A 23,066-nucleotide genomic window follows, 5' to 3' on the forward strand; every position below is an offset into this window, starting at 1 on the left:
CAGGATGATGACTGGTTCTCACAACATATGTATACGATTTTGTTGTTCCCAGAATCTTGTTCTGTTAGCTATTTAAAACCAATCATTTTGGGTGGACTAGTGCAGAAAACAGGAGACGCAAAACAGATCATCAGCCCTTGAGAACTCCTTTCCCACTGAGATGAATTTGACGGGCGCCTGTATCGGCTGATGTCATGAAATTGATCCAGCCTTTAAGTTTACGGCTTAACCTCCATAACTGATTTCCACTGGACTGCAGGGACCTGTGAGATGTTTCCTATGACACAACCTCAGTGACTTCAGATGTCCCTCACAAACAGTTTGGGACTTCCTTATGATCCCCATGACCCTCCTTTAGGTCTGAAACCGGTGCTAAGTGAACACTGGAGCAGAGGCAGGCAGGAAGAGAAGGATATTAAGGTCTTCGTGGGATGATGGTTGTGGGGGGTGGATTCTAGCTGGATGACCTCATCCAGTCTCCCGCCCCTGGGAGAACGTGAGCTCACGAGCCTCGTAAAGAAAGAGGCATTTGTGGTCTTTTCACAGACTCAGATGGCCTTGCTCAGTGTAGCACACAATCCAATTTAGCAGCTTTGGCCCTGGGTAATGGGACATCTGTGAGAGGATGAAACACGTTCTGACGAGAGGATGAAACAAAGGGAACAAAACCTCACTTTTCAATCAGAGCGGACAGGCGTCAGCGCCTCTGTCATCTTGTTTTTTCGTGATACGGAGTGTTTTTGTGTCTGCACTTCAGTCTGAACTTCACTACACCACTGTTCATGTCTCCCAGAGGATGATGGGATTCCTCTTTTTCCTCAAAAACACCTTTTATGAGAAACCAGACAGAACAGTTTTGTTCACCCTTCAGGCTTTTAGTCATACTTTCTTCTGGGGAGGGAAAACAGAACAAAAACCTGCAAAATAGTCTTCAGAAACCTCCAGTGAAGCTAAAACAGGAAAAATTCTCCAGTGATGTCACGCGAATTATAAATAATGCACATCTTTCGGAGCACAGTCGTGCGAGCTGAATTTCTTGTTTTCTTTTTTTTCTCCCCCCCTTCCAGTTTCTGCTTCTTCATTTGTTTCCCCCCACACACACATGCAGCTGTAGTGGTTCTGATAGAGGATGCGTCTCTTGTTGCAGCCGGTGTGATGTGCAGACATTTCAATGAATGAACGGTCGGCTGACTGCGAAAGGGGAATAGCAGGAGGATATTCCTGTGGGACCGAAGCGCCTCCCCTTTAATCGCTCGGTTGAGTTTGTCTCGGAGCTGTAGTCGCTTCACTCGCACGTTTGCAGTCAGTCGTCAGAGGAACTCAGTGCTGCTGTTTTGTTCCAGAAAAGCGGCTCTGCCTTTTCTTCTCGTTCTTTTGGGGAATTAAAAAAGAAAGACGCGCAAAGTGGAAGGTTTTGTCGCTTCTTTGTGCCGTTTTTATTGCGACCGAGATGAAGAAACGCGGAATAAAGCATCCAAAGTGGCTGAAGGACTGAATAGGGTCGGTAAGTGGCTGTGCGTTGGCTGCGCTCACTGCTGTTTAAACCCAGTGTTGGTTTGACTGGAAGTTCAAGAAAACGAGCTTATTTTTTCATTTCATGACAGCTAAGTTATGAAATGAAGGAAAAAATAAGATGTTTAAATTTAACACAACTTTGATTGCTCCTTGCTTTGATAGTCTCTTTCTATGTCTTTCCCATTTTTTATCAGCATGTTAACGTCGCGATTTTATGGCAGGGGTGTGAAATGTGATTGCAGCCTTTGGGCAAAGTCCAGATGCCAGACGTTATTGCTCCCTGCGTAAAACAAAAGGAGTGCGTAAAAGCCCAGCTGTTGGTGTACTTTAATGCCACAGGAGTGCGTGTAAACGCGCACTGATTGTGGGTCTGTGATCAGGAGAAAGTTGTCCAGTGCAAATGTTGTTGTTATTATTAAGAGGATCAGGACTGGGTTTTATTTTTGCAACAGAAAAATACTTTTTTAAAAATATTTTTCGTTCGGTCAGGAGAAACGCACAAATCCAATCCCTAGCTGACACAATCTCATCAGAAATAAGGTCAAGAAATAACCCCTGTGTCTGTCCCTGTCTGCCCCCTGCAGCCTCCTGCTCTCACTCCACCACACGGCCGCCACGTTTGGAAGCAGAGCTGCGATGGCCAAGTGGCTGAAGGACTACCTGAGCTTTGGCAGCAGGAAGGTGCCTCCACAGCCGCCCACACCAGACTACACAGAGAGCGAGATCCTCAAAGCCTACCGGCTGCAGAGGGACCTAGACTTCGAGGATCCCTATGAGGATTCAGAAAACAGATCTAGGGGCGAGTCCGGGACTTCTGACCCTGCCACACCTGTGTTCGGGTCTCCCATGAAGACGGCCAGCGTGGACGTGAAATCTCCCAAACACAGACTGATCAAAGTGGACTCCCAGGAGCTGGGGCGCACCAAGATCCTGCTCAGTGCCATCTCTATAGAGGACCAGCAAGAGCCTGTAAGAGTTTCTCTTTGTCTGTTGGTGCGCAGAACAAAAAGCAGGTGGTGACACATTCGGTTATTTATGTGGTTCCTGGCTTGTGAAGTGGAAGAAGAAGGGATGAAGGGAAGGCAAAGTAAGTGGTGAAGGATGAAAAAAAAAAAACACTTCCCTCTCCCATCCCAGTTCATGACAGCTTTATTGATCAGACTTCATAAGCAAGCAACTGGTAATGTGTGTCACAAATGCGCATTGTTTGCATGAATCACATTACATCCCATGCGCCACATAAATTCCCTTTCCCCGAGCTGGAGGAAAGAATTATTGATGGTTTGAGCGGACCGTTGAGCCTGAGAGGGTCACAGTCCCTCGAGTTTATGTCCTTCCATAAATAATAAATGCGGTTTGGTTTTGCAAGCTGAGAGAGACCCCCGCATGAGCACATGTTGGGGGACGTATACAGTACGCCGTATGGTGATAAGCCGAGGGCCACAGGGAGGTATAATTCATAGTGTTGTGCTGTTTGTGTCATCAGAGCCGCAGTGCTTTCCTGTCTGTGTAGTGTGCATGTTGTACCGCGAAGAGAAAAGGCAAACAGATGTTGAGAGAGAGCGACTGGAGCAGGAGCAGAGTTTTTTTTTTTTTCACAAGGAGCTGGTCTTAACATTAATTCAGGTCACATATGCTGAGTAAGTTGAGGAGTATTTCAGGGTTTTTCAGCTCTGCAGTTAAAATCCATGACTCCGCTCATGGAAAATGCCACAAGTGCAAAAAAGTCCTGAAGTGGATTGAAGTAATGGTCTCAACTCAAGTCGATAGCTTGCCCCCTCTCTTCCCCGCTCTCTCCTCTCCCGCTCTCATTAATTTCCCAGGGCCTGTGGGAACAGCCGCACTCTAATTAACATTGCAGATTCCCGTGCATCGATAGGTAACCTGTTACTGAGTCAACACGGGATTAGGGTGTGATTTTTGTGAGGGCATGTGCATGTCGAGCAGGAATTTGGGAAGCGACAGCAATTTCCTTTGTCAGATAGAGAGAGAGGGGAAGAGAGCACTTTCCCAAAGGGTGTATGTATCTGCGTGTGCGTTTGTGTACATGTTGTTGTGTGTGTTGTTGTGTGCGACCATATGGCTGCCTTTGTAGCTGTCAGAGTGCCAGATGACCACTGTTTTCCTCCTGTGCTTGCATGAAAGAACAAATGCTCCCGACCGGCCGACCTTCTCCCTCTTTACTCTCTCCAGCCAAAAAACAAATTATCTTGAGACAGGATGATTTGTGGCTTTTACTAGAAACAAAGATACACTACAGTTCCTTAAAGGGTTTTAAGAGGGAACTATGTTGCATAGCTGCTGAATATACATAGCTCTGGTGTGGCATCGCACATACTAAAGGTGCAAATTAGTGTCTTGATGATACTCCGGAAGTGTTTCGTCGGCAGCCAAACACATATTTAAGGTGCCAGTCAGTGAAGATGTGAGTGCTTTTTGAGAGCGTTGCGCTCTCCATCTCAGGTCTTGATGAGACATTGTCTGTGCAACACGCCTTCTTTTGAGCATTTAAACATGTATTACTGACTGAATTCTCCTAATTACTGGAGCACATTCAGATCCTAGGATGTTAAAATTCAAGTGTGTCATTTAAAAAAATGTGATGTGGGGCTTTTACAAAATGCTGGATGGAAACCCAAACTCAATATTGCCTTTGATTTAAATGTCAACTCTTTTAGCTCTAAAGCTGCAACATTTAATCGATGAAGTTTTTTGATGATAGTTGTCAACTATTTCATTAACAGCCCACCATTTTGATAGTCGATCAAATGGTTTGAGTCATTTTTTTTAAAGCAACATTATGCAGAAATTGGCATTTTGTGCGATTTGGTGCCCCCCCAGTTTCTGAGTGTCACACAACTGTTGTAAACACAAATCCCAGGTTTGTAACAGTTGCCAGACTTAATGTAGGTGCTGACTACAAACAAAACTTATTACATCATCATGTTGTGTGTTGACAACTTGTATGTTGAAGTAAATGTATGTAACACTGTGATTTTACCCTCTCACTGAAGTTACACAGTGCAGAAACAAGTGATGGGAGGGGCGGAGTGGCTGAGAGAGACACATCATTCACCTTGTTACAAGACACTGTACCATCAACATGATATTGAAGCTGTTATTTTAGCGTAAAAAAGTGACAATGTTGCTTTAAGAAAGCAAAAGTGAAAAACTCTCTGATTCCATCTTCTTGAATGTGAATAATTTCTTCTTTTGGTTGAGGACAAAACAAGACATTTGCGGACATCGTTTTGTACTTTGGGAAACACTGATGGACGTTTTTCACTGTTTTCTGACATTTTATAGACCAAACAACTTATCCATTGATTGAGATCATAATCAACAGATTAATCAACAGTGGAAATGATATTTATTTGCAGCCCTATTATGAACGTGTGCCTGCAAGGGTCAAACATCTTAAAATTGGTTTGTATTCAGATATAAATCAAAAAATGCTGCTGACATTTCCCTCCAGCAGGCACAAGTTAATGTTCTGTCACAAAACTCAGTTTTTCTTCATAAGTAAGTGTGTGTCTTGTCCTTTAGGTGGTGCCGTCTGCTCCGTTGGCGGGCGACACAGATTATTCGGACCCATTCGATGCTCGCTTGGACCACAGGCCGGAACCAGATCTCGGACCTGTTCCCTGCGAGAACAATGGCTACATGGAGCCGTATGAAGCCCAGAGGGTCATAACAGGTCAGTGGACTTACACTGATCATCAGTCAGTATCTTATCAGTATTACAGTGTTTCACTGAGCCACATTGTTACCATATAGACATGGTCCCTTTTCCTTTTACTGCTTTGTTTTTGTGTAAAAGTTTTTCATTCTTATCATTTTATCAAACCCACACATCCACACAAGTAATGAATCAGAATTGCCCTTGTGGTATGAGGGTAAATTGACAACCTGAAGGGTGAAAGTCAGACCTCTCACCTGACGTACAATCACATTAAGGAATTTTATTGCATTTCATCCTCACCAAATCATGAATAAAATATGTAGTAATATCATCATGGATATACTGTAAAACTCTGTCAGCAATTTCTTTGATGAACACCTTTAAGAAGATCAATGGCCATATTATTCTTTATTACCTCAGTATGTCATTGTTACCATATTTTCCGGTTCTTTGTTCTAAAAACACTGCCGTTAAAGGCAGCTTTGCACAGTAATTCCAGTGTAATGACTCCCATTTGTTAGTAGACGGTGTTACAGTGGAGTGTTGTAACCTTCCACTCCACTGTTTTTTCATCATCATCATCACTGGCTGAGGCTGCTCTCAGCCTTGTGAAACGTCCCTCATTCAGACATGTCTATCCAGTCTCAGACCTCCCTTGTCCCTCATGATTTTCTCCCACATCATCTAGCCACACATCTATCGTTTTCCATTTGTCGCTCCTCCTATAACATCTCTGTCTGCCCCTCTCTCCCTGCTCTGTCCCAGTCATTTAGTGTAAAAGCTCTCCCCTCCTCCTCCCCCTCCTCCTTCTCCTCCTCCTCTCCCTCCATTTCTCTATCTCTCTTCATCTGGAGGGCTCTCTCTGGCCCAGAGGGGAGTCTGGCTGTCTCTCTAATCTGTCCTTTAGTGAATTTTATGTCCTGTGCTCTCTCTGTCATCACTTGTTCTGCCTTTTTGGTGGTCAAACGAAGTTCCTAATGTGGAGCGTCCCTTCCTAGCAAACCTTCAGGAAATCTGAAGCGAGATGAAGCCATCAGAGACATTCGATGTGCAGCAGTCATGGCAAAGCATTGTCACAGCTCTTTCATTGACTTTGAATTGCGCCTGTCACTCCAGGGCTGTTTGTCTGCCTGCTTTTGTCTGTCTGTGTCTTAGTCTGCTCATTAAAAAACAATGCAGAGCAGCAAATGGCAGATGTGAGATCGGAATAGAAATTATCTCTCACAAAGACTGGTCCTGAAAAGACACCTGTGTGCTTTTTGGACAGTGCTTACAACGTAATAAACTGTTTTTTTGTTTCCCTGCTCCGACATGCATCTGTACACCTAAACGTTCCCTGTCGTCCTACACCTCAATCTTCAATCTCTGTCACCTTTCCTTCAAATTGCTATTCCCCCCCCCCCCCCCCCCCCCCCCCGCCTGTTTTCCACCATCAAGCTTCCTATGAATTCTTATTTTATTTCCTACGTGCCTGTTTTTATTTCCCTGCCTTAATCTTCTCCATCTCCGGGCTGCCAGTGACACTGCGGGTTCCAGCACAGGTAGAGCAGCATTCAGCCCCGCTGTGCTTCTGTCTCAATGACTTAACATCAAACGATGACAGAACTCCCCCCCATTCCCCTCCCTCCCTCGTCCTCCTCTCCCATCACCCTTCCTCGCAGCTTCCTTTTCCTCTTCCTTCTCCTCCTGGTCCTCTTTCCCTCTTCCCTCGCCTTGCTCCTCCTCTCTCCATTTCCCCTCCACCCTCTTCTTCATAACCTCAGGGCCTTTCCCCAGGGCCTCCGCTCAGTCGCCATGGTGACTAAAGGGCCGCCCAATAGCGGTGTCTTGTCGTGTGAAGGTTAAAGTTTTGCTCTGCCTTTCAGCAGCGAACCCTTCCATTTATTCCTGTTCCCTTCTCACATGGATGCACCTCCTTTGCATGGCTGCCGGCTGTGTGCAGAAAAGATACCTACTCCTTCATTTTTTCCCCCCTCTTCTCCTGTGCCACCTCTTTTTCTTTAAAAGGTACATTTTTGAGGTCAACATATCAAAGCACCATCGCTGATTGCAGCTGCCGCTGCAGCTTAGGGGATCCTATTGATGCATTCAGAAATCAGATTTCATCCTCCTGCTTGCATCAATAATCTCCAATCCTTTTATCTCATGGCCATATTTGACTCCTTATAATAGTTGCAGGTGCTGAGAAACATTCCTTGGCTGGAACCCACTGAGAAATTGATGAAAACATTAACATGGGAACATGGATGCTGTTGTGAGCCGTACTAGATTGCTGCTGGGGTTTCAGGATGGACAAGAGCAGCAGGGGGGTGGCGCTGGTTTTTTTTTCTACAGTGTTGCTACTCAGCATCTAGCCCAAGGCCTCGTTAAGCCCCCCTATATGAGATTCTGAGCCCACGGCAAGCTGTGCAAACATCATTTGTCTCTCTCCTCTAATTCTAGTCATGTCAGAGCTCAACAGGCGTTTTGATTTACTTTGTAGAACAGAATAATATTGGTGCTGTGCTCAGGGGAACCTCATCGCTTCAGGCAAATATTATTTCTTAACGTTGCTTGTTTTTTTTTTCTTATGACACATCCCCCCCCAAAAATCTAGAGCATGTGTGTTTGTCAAATCATGAAGTTGTGTTGTTTTGCATATGCGTCAACAGAGCTCCAGCGTGGCCCAGGAGGAGGACGGCTGCGGGGCGGGGTGCAGCTCTACGACACCCCCTACGAAGAGGAGCGAGGCCAGCGCCTGGGACTGGTGTACGGAGAACCTCAGGAGGAGGGCAAGGAGAGCAGCAGGCTGCCGCAGGACGACGAGAGGCCGGCCGATGAGTACGACCAACCCTGGGAATGGAAAAAGGATAACATCTCCAAAGCTTTTGCAGGTAACCAGAAAATAATGACAGTATTCTATTAATCATACAGGCTGTATGATTGGCAGTGAGCTCTTCCGATACCTGTTTTGGATGGATTCTTCCCGATAGACACGGAGCAGAGCAGAGAAAGGGAAAGTAGGCGAAAACATTATAGCCAAGGGTTATGAATTTGAGCATCTCCTTTGAGGATAAGGATCCGTTGTCTGAACCAAAGCAGTGAACTCTTTATTCCTCTCACACAGCTGTACAAATCTATGATTGCAACACATGACAGGCAGATTTCTTCTGTTTTTACCAGAGTCCTGGATGTCCCAGTATACACTGCGTAGCTGCTAATAAAAGCTGAACTTCACTCAGTCATTTCAGTCATAGCTAACAACTTGTTATTTTTGTTAGTTATTTAATGGTCAGTGATGTATTAGGAACATGTCATTGACGTTTCTGTCAAAATAGGTTACAAGACTGTTTGTGTACACTGTAAATTATAGTTCTCAGAAAAAACAATACATTGGGCTTAAACAATCGGAATCAGCCCAGAAAATTGCAATTAATAAAACTCTAGAAAATCTGAAAACCCCAGTCAAGGTTAAGGCAAAGGAGTTGCAGGAATTCTTCTTTGTTCATGTTTAAAATGCTTATTTTGCATATAAATTCGTTCAACTCTCCTTATGCTTCCTTTCCTTATCAGTCAATACTTGCTTTGCCAGAATGTCATATTTTTGGCAACAACTGAGGTCGTGGCATCACGTTTGACTCACCAGTGCGCCCTGAAAAAGCAGAACACCCAGTTTAAAGTCCAAACATTGGCAGACATCCATTGTATGGTGGTGCCTTTGAGTGAAATGATGAATCACATCTCCTGGAGCTCCGGGAGCTTCTGGGTTTCCAGCAAAATCCAAAAGGCGTCTCCCAAAATATGCCTTTTTTTTGTCAGAAAGGGAATCATTCAGTAGAATTAGTGAGGATGGTTAAAACCTGGCTCCAAAAGAGCTGTTTGTAAAGGTCACAAAGAGAGCCATGCTGCTGACACGACATGGTGAAATACTCATCTAACTGTCCTGACCTTTAGTGTCGTGTCTGCCCCCCCACCCCATCTCCGAAAGCCTTACTGCAGGATATGGAGAGTGCTGTGACCTTCATTGTCTCAGCTCGAATGACACATATCTTTCTGTCTCTCTCCATTTTTTATTTTTTTTTACCACTTTTCAACTCCTTCTGGTGACTATTGATTTCTTTCTTCCCTCTCTCTCGCACATATGTCAAGCCACAGTTACCACAGCCTCCGAGATGATCATTAGAGTTGACAGAGACGTCTTGTGTGTTTATATTCGCGAGAGACATACGGTAGACGCCATAAGGAGAAGCTTAGCCGGGGGAACAAACAGAGAGGGAGCAAGGTTAATTTTCTTCCTTAATCATAACATCACGTGCAGTATGTTTTCAGAAATAATTGGCTCAGTGCATGATTTTTACTTGTCTGACAGTGCATGTCACATCCCATCCCATTATGTTCCATCTACTCAATATAACTGGAAGGAGAGAGCGAATAAGTGGTAAGAGAAACAGAGAGGAGAGAAACACAGGCAGACTGATGGGTCATTTAGGAGTGGATCAGTGTAAGGCATGCCGGGCCAACTCCACTTAATTGAGCTGCATCTCAAAGTCACCAAGGTCAAGGTGATGGAATAATAAATCAACCTTGCCTCGTGTGCACTCTCCTCCGTTCCCGCTCTCCTCCCTTTTTCCCATCCTGTGTGTGCCTCCCCCCCCTCCTCTCAGTTAATTACATGCCTACATGTGCATGATTGATCCGGTGCTAATAAGAGAGTCATGGTCAGCACACCGCACACTCATAGATATATCCATTAACACCGTGTTCATGCTCAAATCACATTAACCAGAGCGGCAGCAAAGAGACACCATAACTTATTCGAGAGTGGGGTTGATTTCAAAAGGAGGTGCGCGACAGTTAATTTAAAAAAAGCCAATCTCACCTCTCACCTACTTAGCGCTCATTCCTGCTCTATCCGTCGCTTTCCTCCGCTCTTTGTGCCACATACTCGTGCAGAGTAGCGCTTACAGCACCATTAGAGGGGAGCGGTGGAGGAAAACGCTTGTGCGGCTCGAGTTGTCTGACCCCTTGTTTTTTCCATTTGGAGTCAGCACTCTGAGCTGGCGTGCTGTCCGTCTGAGCAGACCAAAGCAGTGATGTGTAAACACACAAACAGTATTTTCCATTCTCACATTTAATCCATATTCCCAGACCCACTCAGCGTTGCTAGGCACGGGCCAAATGTGAGGAAGGGGAGGAGAGGCGGGAAGGACAAGGATGGGGCAGAGAAAGATGGTAGAGATGGACAGAGAGAGAGAGAGAGAGAAAATGGATAGAAAGGCTGTAGAGAAAGCAAGCTGGACAGGCACTCCCAAGGTTATGGTATGTTTGGTGGCAGCTCAATGGATGTTTTCTGGAGGCCTGGTGCTTCAGAGGGGAGGGGCGTTGAGGAGAATTAATGGTCGGGGTCTGTGGCGAGGTGAGGCAGAGGGAGAGAAGGGGAGGGGGGAGTCAGGGCCATTGTGGCGGGGTGCAATCAGTCATCTGCGAACACAGCCTCACACTCTCACACATATATACACCAGCGCGGCAGCGGTGACAGGGCAGCCCCCGCAGCCCTCCCCTTCCCTGTGGATGTGACACACTCACTCAGATAACCCACTACAGGGGGGCAGAGGGGGCATCGCAATCTGCCGGCAGCCCCTCATCATCGCCTTCAAACAGGCGCATGCACACGCACACATGTGTGGATTCTCGACTAGGTTTTCCAGCTCTGATTATCAGGCTCCTAATTCAAGGGTGAGAAGAGGTTGAGTGCGTGTTGGCACAAACGAGCGTGGGTGTGCGGGAGGGGCTGGTCGGGTGGATTGCTGTTGCATATTGAGTGTGGATTTGCGGGCGCTTCATTCATGCAAAATCTCTCCCTAATTATGACTTTCACAGCTCCACGCTTAAATGTAATCGAATGGTATCAAAAATAAGCCTGCCTCCGAATCATTGTATTTATTTTGCATTGGATTTGTAGTCCAGCCGTGTGAGGGTGAGTGTGGCGGGGCCTGAGGAGTCGGACGTGACAGGACCCTTTAAGTTCGGTGGGGTTTAATTACAACGTTAGAAAGCTGTCACCTGTCACCACCGTCCAGCTCAAATTACTGCGGCCATTAATTTCTGGGAGTCAATAGACAGTTCGGCAGTGAGATATTGTCCCCGCAGCCATTCAGCTCTAATTAGTGAGCTAATGAAAGGCGCAATCTCATTTTCTCTGTGATGGCCCCACCTAATGAACAGAATAATGAGTGCTTCAGGTGTTTCGTGTTTATACGTTTTATAGTCCAGCTTTGGGCCATTTGTTGCAGATGATGGCCGTCTAAAGGTGGATGAGTGGGCACATCATGATGAGAGAGCCGCAAATCAGCTGGAAATCTTGATGGGGAAGGTGAATGAATAACACTGCCGTCCCTAGCAATTACTATTATGGTGCCATTGAGCAAAAGCACTTATCGTCCACTTGTTCGAGTGCAGCTGCTCATTAGGCCACAGCAGGAGACAGGGTGCTGTGGAAGGAAGCTCCCGAATAGATTAATGCTGGCACCAAAGGGTGGACAATTTTTTTTTGTAAGTCTTTGCAGAACGAGAGGACATTTAACGGGCTCTGTGGAACTTGTGGTTGTGCTCATTAGATTGTGGTTTGGCAGACTCCATTTCTAAACTAATGTAGGCTACTGTTGAGGCGCTGAGATGAGGCACATAAAGTGACATCCTTTGGGCTGTCGGGGAAAGTCAGTCCTTCACAAATAGATCCTCAGTCAAGCAGCATTGAACAACCGCAACAAAATTGTCCACAGGCTTGTATAGGCAACCAAGAGAGACGGGGAAGGTCTCATTCCTCATATAACGTTACAATCTGCTCACATTTGGCCAATAAAAAAAGGCGATCAATACATGGAAACTGCTAAAGATTGTTATTGGAGCCCCCCTGAAGTCTTGTTATCGTTTACCTCATTCTGACTTTGAGTGAATTGCCCTGACAACTGTTGAGTTAAGTGTCATGAAATGTGCCCCCCCCCCCCGAGCTGTAATAACGTTGTCAGTCCCTTCACTAGTTTGAATGTGTCCAACACTTTGATTTCTGACCAGATACCAGCAAAACTAACATTCCATCTGCTGTACTGGCAAATGTTAAGATGCAGAACATGTTAATCTTGATCTGATGCACATTGGCATGTTTGTATTGTCACTGTACATTGTTAGCATGCTGATGTAAGTTTGTAGCTCAGAGTACTGCCATTCCTCAGGCCTTCCATATCATTAGACTGATTCATCCATTCTTGTGTAAATAGCTCTGTAATCTGGATGCTGAAGGCCGCTTGAAAGTATTAATGACAACAGAAGCAAAACTTTAGCAACGCTTGCCTTGACAGATGGTCAGCAAGCATACTTGATTTGTCCGGTTGTCTAGATACACGTTTCCTGACAACAGCTATTTTGTGTGTGTGTGTGTGTGTGTGTGTGTGTTTATGTCCTTGAAAATGTATTTTTGTGTGTTTGAGCATACAGGCAAACACGGTGAGCCAAGAAAATTAGATTTTACTTTCTGGTGTGATGCTGCTCTGTTTCTGTAAGTAGGCCCTGGGGCCATCTGACCAGCCTCTTCATCAATTTACTGGCACAGTGGAAGGACTCTTGTCGCGCTCTCACTCTCTTTCACCCTCGCTTCCTTCTTCTCTTTGTCACATTTCCTCTCCCTCTCCCTCCCTCGCTGCTTCTCTCTCTCCTTCAGTGGCCTGAACCCTCACTGACATTAATGAATAGGCATGTCCTCCGTGATTCCTCTCTCACCGACCAATATGAGTGACAGGGCGGAGGGATGATGGAAGTGGAGTAGGGCAAGAGAGGAGAGGAGCGGGGGAATATTGAAAAAGAGATAATGCCCCACTTAGAGGAAGATAGGTGAAAGAGGGGGGACGAAGAAAGAGAGGTGTTCAATACAGAGAGAAAGAAGGCGAGAGCGGCATGAAGCCGGAGGGGAATGGATGTAATGAATGTCTGGAAAATGGATACACGGACAAGAATAACGATGTGTGATACTTTTAAGATTGAAATCAAAATGGTGTGTGGGTCCATATTGTGAAAGTAGGACTTGTGTGAATGACTTTTTTTTTTTCACCCTCGCCACCATTAGGTGTTAATTGTTTGTCCTTACGGCGGCCTTTATGCCCAGCGGAAGGTCTTTGTGTGCAGGGAGAAGATGGGTTGCCAGGGCTGTTTGAAAAACAGATGTCTTCATTAATGAACCTAGTGAAGCTGCTCTATTGTCTTTGTCTACTCCTCCTTTATTACGAGGACACAGAAAACAGCTGGTGTGCTCGAAAAGTCAGTTATCCATCACTCATGTCGATGTGCACAGCACGGAGAGGGAAAGCCTTGTTTCTTCCTCAGATAATTTTATGATAATTGTGAGCAGGTAGTTGAGGCTCCCAGGCACATGTGGGATTTTGGCAGCCCACAAATTACTCAATTGCTGTCACCTGTTTCATCAGCGGGGTTAAAACGGGGGTGGAACTGATGAAAAACGCGCTCTTTGTTTTAACATATGTAATGAATCCAGTTTAGTAGATTTTAATCATGAATATCGGCTGTCAGCGCTGATGAGAGCGGGGCTTTTGTTCACAAAACCATTGTCTCAGTCCCAGTGTCTCGTATGGGAGAACAAAGCGGAGCACTAAGGGCGCTCTTTGCTGGACAGAGCCACAGGTTCACATTAGAAGTGAATGGGAGCCAGATGTTCCCTTGCTGGTGAATGAGTGTCATGGTGCAATTGTTGTGTTTGTGTGTTTGCCCGGTCTTCAGCCTTTTGTGATTTGTGTGTGTGTTGGTGTGTATGTAAGCCCTAGTTGGCTCGGTAGAGTCTGCAGGTTTAGGAGAAGTCACCCTAAATCATATGGAGGACCAAACCTGACATAAGTATAAATAAATAAATAAATAAATAAATAAATGCATAAATGCATAAATAAATACATAAATAAATAAATAAATGCTGAAATAAATGTATAAATAAATAAATGCTGAAATAAATACATGCATAAATAAATGAATACATAAATAAATGCTGAAATAAATGTATAAATAAATGAATAAAAGTATAAATAAAAGAATAAATGCTTTTTATTTATTTATACATTTCTGTTCACCTACATTTATTTATTTCTGTATTTCTGTTCACCTACATTTATTTATTTCTGTATTTCTGTATTTCTGTTCACCTACATATATTTATTTCTGTATTTCTGTGTCCATATGTAAATGAGGAGGTAGGAGGTCCTAACCTCAGTCAAGAGCATGATTGGTCAAATCGGAGAGCCAGACAAAAGCAAACGATTCCTGATCTCAAACCTCCCTCTCTGTAACGTTGTAAACAGCTCCAGTTAGCATAATGGCCTCGACCAGTGTGACAGGTTAACTGGCGTTCATTTTAACTTGCGAGGGTCACAGATGTGCTGGTGGTGTGGTTTGAGAATCCTGTCTGGAGAGCCATGTCCGCTAACCAGGAAAAACATTCTGCTCATTGCTCCAAGTCATGTATATGTGTATTCGTTTTGACGTGGCTTGAACACTACTATCCACACGGAGAAGCCGGGGCTGCGACTTGCCAACTACTGCTAGACGAGCGCTACAGAGCACAAATCGTCCAAAAGTGCATGTTGTCGGTCTCATATCTTTGTCTTGAATCTCTGTACTCTTAAACAACTCATGTGTGGAACAGTATCAAGCATTTGTTCACGCCGAGCGGCTCGAGAGCGGCGTGGACACCGCTGTTAGCAGTTAGCTGCTAGTTAGCTTTTAGCTGCTCGCTGTAGCGCTAAGAGCGTAGCGTCCAGGTTAACTGTTGACACATGTTACCACCGAGAGTGAGATACATGTCTGGGCTTTTCTATGAACCATTGTCGCTACTGGTTTTGTATCACAGGTTGATCTGGACGTCTCACGATTTGCCACAGCTGATTGACCTGACGCTGAGCTCGGGCTGGATGTCAACGTACTCTGCAGACTGTTTGACCAGCAGGCTGTATGACAGTGTACAGTTTTCACACTGACTTAGCTTCAGCTTAATAACGATGTATGCGGCTCGGAACGATGGCTTTAAGCGACCATTTGAACAGTGCGGAATGAAAAATACCCGATGGTAACCTGTGTCACAAGGTAGCCTGGACGCTGCGCTACAGCGAGCAGCTAACAGCTAACACAAGAGCTAAAAGGGGTCTCCACTCCGCTCTCGAGCCGCTCGGCGTGAACAAATGCCTCAGCCTGTTCCACCCATGAGTTATTTGAGAGTACAGACATTCACGACAAAGATATGAGGCCGACAACATGCACTTTTGGACGATTTGTGCTCTGTAGCGCTCGTCTAGATACACATATACATGACTTGGAGCGATGAGCAGAATGTTTTTCCTGGTTAGCGGACATGGCTGAGGACCCCTCTCTCTCCAGACGGGATTCTCAAACCACACCACCAGCACACCTGGGACCCTCGCAAGTTAAAATGAACGCCAGTCAAATTCATAACTATACCATAGCTACATGAACAAATGTCAACAACTGCAGCTAACAGTTAGCTGAGCGGGCTTGCTGGTAGCCAACAACATTCCTGTACAGTGTACAGGAATCAGCGCTGCTAGTAAGGCAGAAGTAGTAGACCCTCATCGAGCACACTCCTGTAACCAATCATGCTCTTGACTGAGGTTAGGACCTCCTACCTCCTCATTTACATATGGACACAGAAATACAGAAATAAATATATGTAGGTGAACAGAAATACAGAAATAAATAAATGTAGGTGAACAGAAATACAGAAATAAATTAATGTAGGTGAACAGAAATGTATAAATAAATAAAAAGCATTTATTCTTTTATTTATACTTTTATTTATTTATTTATACATTTATTTCAGCATTTATTTATGTATTCATTTATTTATGCATGTATTTATTTATGCATTTATTTATTTATACATTTATTTCAGCATTTATTTATTTATTTATGTATTTATTTATGCATTTATGCATTTATTTATGTATTTATTTATGCATTTATGCATTTATTTATTTATTTATTTATACTTATGTCAGGTTTGGTCCTCCATAAAATCAAAGGAAAAGTCAACAGTTTTAATCTCAATATAATGTGAAAATGGATTTCTTGATATATTCTGAGAGATAGTGGAATGCTTCCACACAGGGCAACAGCATTTTAATACTGTGAATTAACATTTAGCACATTTATCAGCACATTACGGCAAATCCCTGAGCTATGTAGAGAGCTTACACAGCCAAAAATACACAGTAATACCGACAAATGTCTTCTGTTTGATGTCGGGTTGCTACTAGATGTCTCTGTTCTGTTCTGTGTGTGTGTGTGTGTGTATGTGTGTGTGTGCATGTGTGTATGTGTGTGTGTGTGTGCATGTGTGCGCCCGTGTGTGTGTGTGTGTGTGCGTGCGTGTGTGCGGGTCACAACGTTAGCCAAAGAGACAGAAAAATCTGTGACGTGTCTGATGATTTCAGCTTACAGTGCAATGCAGACTAAGTTTAACAGGAACTTTGCTGAGTTTCAGCAAGCTTTGTTCCTCTACATTTTTTGTAGTGTATGCAAATGAAATTTCCCCCAAAATGCGTCGTTAACACATTGTTGTTCCAGATTTTGTAAATGCCCATCCAAGGACACAAAAATAGAAAGAGAGGGCAGTATAATAAGACTCTGTCACCACACTGCCTGTTTCTCTAAAATGAAGAAACATATTTAAGTGTACTGTTTAACAGAAATACAACATTGTTTGTTACCAGCTTGTTACTATAGAACCTTGTCACTGCAGACATTTTGACTTGTCAATGCATGAAACTCACAGGTGGGATTTGTAACGTTAATGATGGCTGCATTCTGTTTAGGTGTAGGGCTCTGGTAATGTGCACGCTCACTCACTGACACGACTTACACTTTTAAGAACGGAGCCATCATTAACATTATTGGTCACACCTGTGGCTTTCTTGCTTTGACAAGCCAAAATATCTTCATGAAAAGGGTTTATATTTTGCTTTGAAATGGAACCCAAAACCAAGCACCGGCCACCTTGCAGTACGTCATCCATCAGTAGAAGAGCTTATTGGTCCGGTGTAGGTTTTCTACAGGGAATTCCATTTCCATGTAGCACCAATTTCAAAAATATTGATCTCTTTGTAATTGTATCTCCAGCCCAGTTATATGCATTTTCCCAGGGTGAAATACTTGTTTTAGTGACTTCATTTTGGTGTTTGAGTAGCAAAAAGCTTTCGGTCTTGGACCCAGTCATCTTCCGGTTTTCACTGTACTCATCCAATCAGTGAGTGATTTACCGCTCGGATGCAGGATAAATGCACTTAACTACCTGTGATGTGCCTTGCTTCAGTCTGGCAGGTTGAGTTAAATGAAATGAATGACAGTGCCAGGAACAAGTGGAAAGTGAAAACCTCCTCCTCCTTTTACTTTTTTGACTTGTTAAGATGGACAACAGCCACCCAAACTAGTATAGCAAGAGAGGAATATGCTGGAATTTTCTCCTCTGTCTGTCGAACACCACTACCTGAGCTTATCTCTCGCTCAGATGGCTGAGCACATTTCTGATCTGTAATAAATTGGCTGTCTCCATTTTCTCTCTCTCTCTCTCTCTCTCTCTCTGTGTGTGTCTCTTTCTCTCTCTGTGTGTCTCTCTCTCTCTCTCTTTCTTTCTTGTTACCCTTCACTTGCTTTTGTGTGCTTCTCATTTACACCCCTCACTCCTTCCTTGTGCCTCTCTCAGTTTTGCTTGAGACTTAGAGGTGTGAAATGTGGTGGGGTGGCGATCGGACAGGCAGCGGAGTGTGGCAATGCTGGTGTTTCGGGGTGTCAGGTGTGTGTGTGTGCATGCGCGCACGCTTTTGTGTTTGCGTGCATGTCTCCCATTGAGGGGTGCCAGGCCACACGTTAATCCTGGCTTCGGCGGAGGTGCAGCCCGCTCCAGATGGGGCCATTGTACTGCGCCATGCATCAATAATTCACGGAGAGCCAGAGAAAGTGGCGGAGTGTGTCTGCCTGCTCAATAATTAACCAGGGAGGGTGAGAGGCATGTATGTACAGCCTGGGTCTCTCTCCCAAACGCCCATTCAAATGGCCTTTGATGTCGCAGGCCTGGGAGGTCTTTGGATTTGTCATCTCATTAAGACGTCACCCCTCTTTTCCTTTTATTTGTTTTGTAATCCCTTTTTGCTGTGAGCAGGAGCTAAATGTAGGTGTGAAAACGGCAAATCGCATAATGCATGTGTGTGTAAAACAGTAGATGGCTTCCTGCCATAGTAGATAATGAGCTATTTTCCGTTCTTTCTCACAGTGCACCTTCTGCCGCTCTCCTACTGTACTGTAGGTAGGACAGTGAACAGAGCATTATTCTGCCCCCGCGCTCCTCGGCTCCTCTGTCACACTGTGGGCTGAGCGCACAAGAAGTCACGTTTTGTTTGCATTGCTGCTGCTGGACAATTTCTTAAGGTGGTTTTGTTCAGATGACTATAAATAATTCAGCCTCTGACTTCTCCCGTCCTCTCCTGTTTCAGTTTCTTTGCGTTCCTTGCTCTTATTGCTTGTGATAAATGACTGCAAATATAGGGCCTGAAAGACTGTGTTTTTCCACAAGTGTGATTAAGTGAGGAGACGGGAGGCAGAGTGTATTACTTCATGACAAGAGGTGTAGTTTACTTCATTTCATGACACCACATCCCTCTCGACAGGGCTTCCCTTTCTTGCACCTCTGCCACATCTCACAGCTTTAAAATCTTGCACCTGAATTTCAGTCTCGCTTTTTAATTATCTCCTCACCACACTTCTCTCGCACATCTTCCCTTTGGTTAACTTTTTTTCCGACCCATCTGCAGTTTTCTCACTCTGTCGCTCCCTTTTTCTCTCGCCTCCTCCTCCCCGCTACCCCCCCTTCTTCATTAGACATGAGGGAGTTGTCGGAGTTGCCCTGGCCTGCCCCGGTGGGTCAGCTGGAGGAGGAGCACCTCGTCAGAGAGCAAGGTGACCTCCCGCCCTGAACACATACTCCCTCCCCCCCTCCCACTGTGCCGTCCCTTATCACCACAAACAGGCACACATGCAGTCACCCTGACCTTCATGACCCAAGCTGTTGTCCTACATCTGCTGTACCTCCATCCCAAACCCCCAGCGGCCTGCAGCTGCACCACCTGCATCTCTCCCTGCCTGTTGCGGTTGTTGAGTTGTTTGCTTTTTCGGGTTAAATGCACCCCCTTCTCACCATATTCTTCTCTTGAATCAGCCATGCATGAAAAGCTCTCTAAATTAGGATGTCAGCCATGATCGTGTCAGGGCACTTAGTGCTGTGTTATACGTAATGTTTAATTACAAGTTCTGTAGATTGAATCGCAAAGAAATCAGGCAAGAAAGGGGTAAACACTTCAGTCTGTAAGTAATCTGCAGTGTAGTCTTCTGGAAGACCAAGACGTGAATGACCCTCGGGGTCTCATGAAAATGTCGATGATGGTGATTGTGATGATGCTGATGGTTTTGACCCGTCCAGGAGAGGTATCTCTGCTGCATGACTGGCTTTGCAATAGCCGGATGTCTGATGTTTGCCCAAGTCAGGCTGTGTGTTTTAATCCCTTTTGATTATAGCACAGTGTAAATACTGTGACTCACTTTTTCTGTTCCTCCTCTGCCAACAGTGCAGTTTGACGGCGCAGAGTGGGACCGCTCCTCGTCCCCAACAGAGCGGCTACGTCCTCTGGGGCCCAGGTCCAGCCCGCTCGCAGGAGGGGGGATGAAGTTTCGGATGCCGCAGGAATGCCTCAACATGGTGGGGGAGAGAGTGGACCCCACTCTGCCTCTGGAGAAGCAGGTGTATGTATGCAGTCTTCTATTGAACCCATAGGAGTGACATTAGGACACTGCTCTGTATAGGCGTATAGGCTGCACTCTGGTTAAGGGTTAATCAGATTAAGAGGCATACATGCTTTGGTATTCAGCAACTTTTTGTTGGTCATGAGTGTGTTTACATGCACTCTGGTTATGATCAGGTTTTTGGAGTATCTTGGGTATGTTTTAGATCGAGACACATGGATACCAGCAGGTCACCAAGTTCAACATATCCAGGATATCTTTCCGTTATCTGGCATCACTGACCCCAGCAGTCTCGATCACGCTGAGCAGTCAGACGATTATTAATAAAGTCAAGCCAGGTTTTCCACATATAATATATATGAATACGTTCACATAAAAGGGGAGGTGTTTGCGACAGATGACCAATCGCAAACATACACAACACAGGTCTACTGACAGCAGAGCAGAATACTTAGAGCTATGATATTAGACAAATAGAAGAAATTGAACAGATAATCCAGGCTAAAAGCAACACGGTTGCCGCTGCCAAGTGTGGGAAGGACGAAGAATTGCGGACTGTGTGAATGCATAAATTAACAGGCTTATAATATCACTGCCGCATGAATTTGACACATTATTGTGTATTCCATCAATTGAATGGGTTCCTGGCATGAATTCTTATGACAGTTTTAACTTTTATTCTTTCAGCTGCAACACCGCACTGTCAAATGGACTCCGAGAGCAAATCAGAAAAACATCTATGAACATTATTCAGAGCGGTACTTTCGTATCTTCTAGCAAGAACAAGACTTTAGTGTTTCAGCCAGTCTCCGTTGTAAGATTATATCAGTATAGACAAAGAAAAGCACAGTGAAATGGCTTTAACGTTGCTTGCAGCCAACAGGAAAGGAAAATTAAATGAAGGAAATCGTAGGCGGCCCTCCTACACAAGAGCACACCTCTCACAATCCCTCAACAAGCTCTACAGGATCTAACATGAATGATATTGCCATTTTCCACAGACTTTACTGGTCAGAAGGTGGTGCTTATATATGTGTTGATCTGTTATCTCAATCTCAGCGTGGTCCGGAGCAGGTTGGGAGTGCAGTTACCATGGCGACGTACCTCGCAAAGAAGTAAACTACTGACTTAACACTGAAAATCCAGGGTTGATGCAGAAGTAACCTCGATAACCACAAATCTTGCCTTTGAGTCTTGTGGAGTACTCAGATAAAAAACAGGATAATGTGGTTTGTCAACACCTTCTCCTGGTTCATGAACTTGCAGAACAGTGGCTGAGATGGGTAGAGATCAAGGCACACCTGCATCTGGACAATCAGACACCTGGATACTGATATGATCACACAAATAGGGATATGAATAACCAGTTTGTTCATGTTTCATGTAAACGCCATATCCCCAGTATGATCCAAAACAGGATAAGACTTGAGACCAGGATGCTAATGCACATGCAAATTAACCCAATGACTGACGGTCGTGGTTGCCATTCATTTTATTATCTTGAATATAATACAGGATTAAGAAATTGCCCTGTCGTAGAAGATAAATAGCAGTAATGGTACTGGTCTGTATGACTCGACATCAGCTGATATCAAATTGTACCCACAATGCTTTGCAAGATTGAATGTTTGCAAGTAGGACTCAGCATTATTCTGAGTTATATAGTTTAAATGCATCAAACAGACCTGGATTACGGAACTAATTTGTGCATGTGAATAAAATTAGCACATCCTATTAATCTTTGTAGTAGTCTGTAAATGTCTCTGCACAGCTCTGGTGCACATACAAAAAGTGGTTTTGAATACTTGAGGGAGAACTGGGTTCTACATCCCACAAATTACGCCAAAAATCCATTTGATTGCCCCACTTTGATCTATAAAGGGGCGTGGACACATTAAAACCAAGCGGTTATGGGTTTCGGCTAAGCAGCACTCATCAGAGCTTACAGAACTGCGGAAAGGTTAGAACGAGAACTAATTAAGTCAGAACATTAAAAACACACATTTACTTTGGTCTTGTAATTTCAGACATCATTGGTGTTATTTATGTGCTGTTTCTGTGCACATAAAAGGCTGTTTTACTAATGAAATCCAGCCACACGACACCCCTTAAGCACACTTGCACATGCGCACAATCGCGACACACGCAGCGTTCACTTGATTATTACGCTCCATTACTCCCTGGTGATTTCTAATGAGGTTGTCTTCAGCTCTGCTTTGAACAGCGAAACAGCATCAGTGTCAACCTGTAGCATTCAGTACCTGGCAAGGATGTGTCCCAAGAAAATATCAGCATTGTGCCAAAGTATATTTCACTTACTGATTCTGTTCCCTAACAGTTTTGTCATATAATATGATATTTTTTATTGTGCGCAATAATGTTCTGTCTTGATGACGACATTGGTCAACCCCATTGATCCCGGCTGAAATATCTTAATTATTCTCATTAGTCGATTCTTATTAGGCTTGCCATGAGATTTTCTACATACTCTCTTGGTAACCACATGGTGAATGTTTTTTTTTTACGGTGCCACAATGAGTTTGACATAGTCGTAGTTTAGACGTAGTTTTGAGTTAAACGTCTCAAAAACCTGTAACACAGATTGCTGTATAATATGGTACAGATTAGAGTTGTTACAAAATAGGAGATAATACTGACATTTTTGATAAAATCCCATGCCTAGTACAGATATCATGAACACAGTAATATGAATGCCTGTTTCTTTGCCAAAAACATCCAGCAGCCAAAGTGGAATCGCACTTAACATTACTACTTGCATCATATTTGATTTTGTGTGTGTGTGTGTGTGTTCTGTGTATCAGATGGTACCACGGTTCCCTGTCACGTTCGGAGGCAGAGTCGCTGTTAACGTTGTGTAAAGAGTGTAGCTACCTGGTGAGGAACAGTCAGACCAATCGCTCCGACTACTCCCTGTCCCTACGGTAAGACTCGGCATTCACATACACACACACATGCACATCGACCTAACATGTGAAGCAAATACCTGTACACACTCAATATCCTCCTCTGA

At 44.4% G+C, this 23,066-nt stretch overlaps 1 protein-coding gene across 4 annotated transcripts in view; it reads left to right on the top strand.

The window, feature by feature from the left end:
- Window positions 1–23,066, top strand: part of shdb (Src homology 2 domain containing transforming protein D, b) — a 29,221-nt gene that overhangs the window by 1,460 nt on the left and 4,695 nt on the right. The window contains exons 1-7 of one of the 4 annotated variants that reach the window (XM_030433974.1): window positions 1,108–1,500; window positions 2,100–2,484; window positions 5,062–5,212; window positions 7,849–8,070; window positions 19,118–19,195; window positions 19,861–20,035; window positions 22,858–22,977. In XM_030433974.1, coding sequence (XP_030289834.1) covers window positions 2,152–2,484; window positions 5,062–5,212; window positions 7,849–8,070; window positions 19,118–19,195; window positions 19,861–20,035; window positions 22,858–22,977 — 1,079 coding nt within the window. In that variant the 5' untranslated portion in view covers window positions 1,108–1,500; window positions 2,100–2,151. Of the gene's footprint in view, window positions 1–1,107; window positions 1,505–2,099; window positions 2,485–5,061; window positions 5,213–7,848; window positions 8,071–19,117; window positions 19,196–19,860; window positions 20,036–22,857; window positions 22,978–23,066 lie in introns of those variants that run through there. The other 3 variants (XM_030433973.1, XM_030433976.1, XM_030433977.1) reach the window with 3 other exon arrangements.

The sequence above is a fragment of the Sparus aurata genome, chromosome 11, assembly GCF_900880675.1.
Source record: "Sparus aurata chromosome 11, fSpaAur1.1, whole genome shotgun sequence".
In the NCBI taxonomy this organism is placed as follows: domain Eukaryota; kingdom Metazoa; phylum Chordata; class Actinopteri; order Spariformes; family Sparidae; genus Sparus; species Sparus aurata.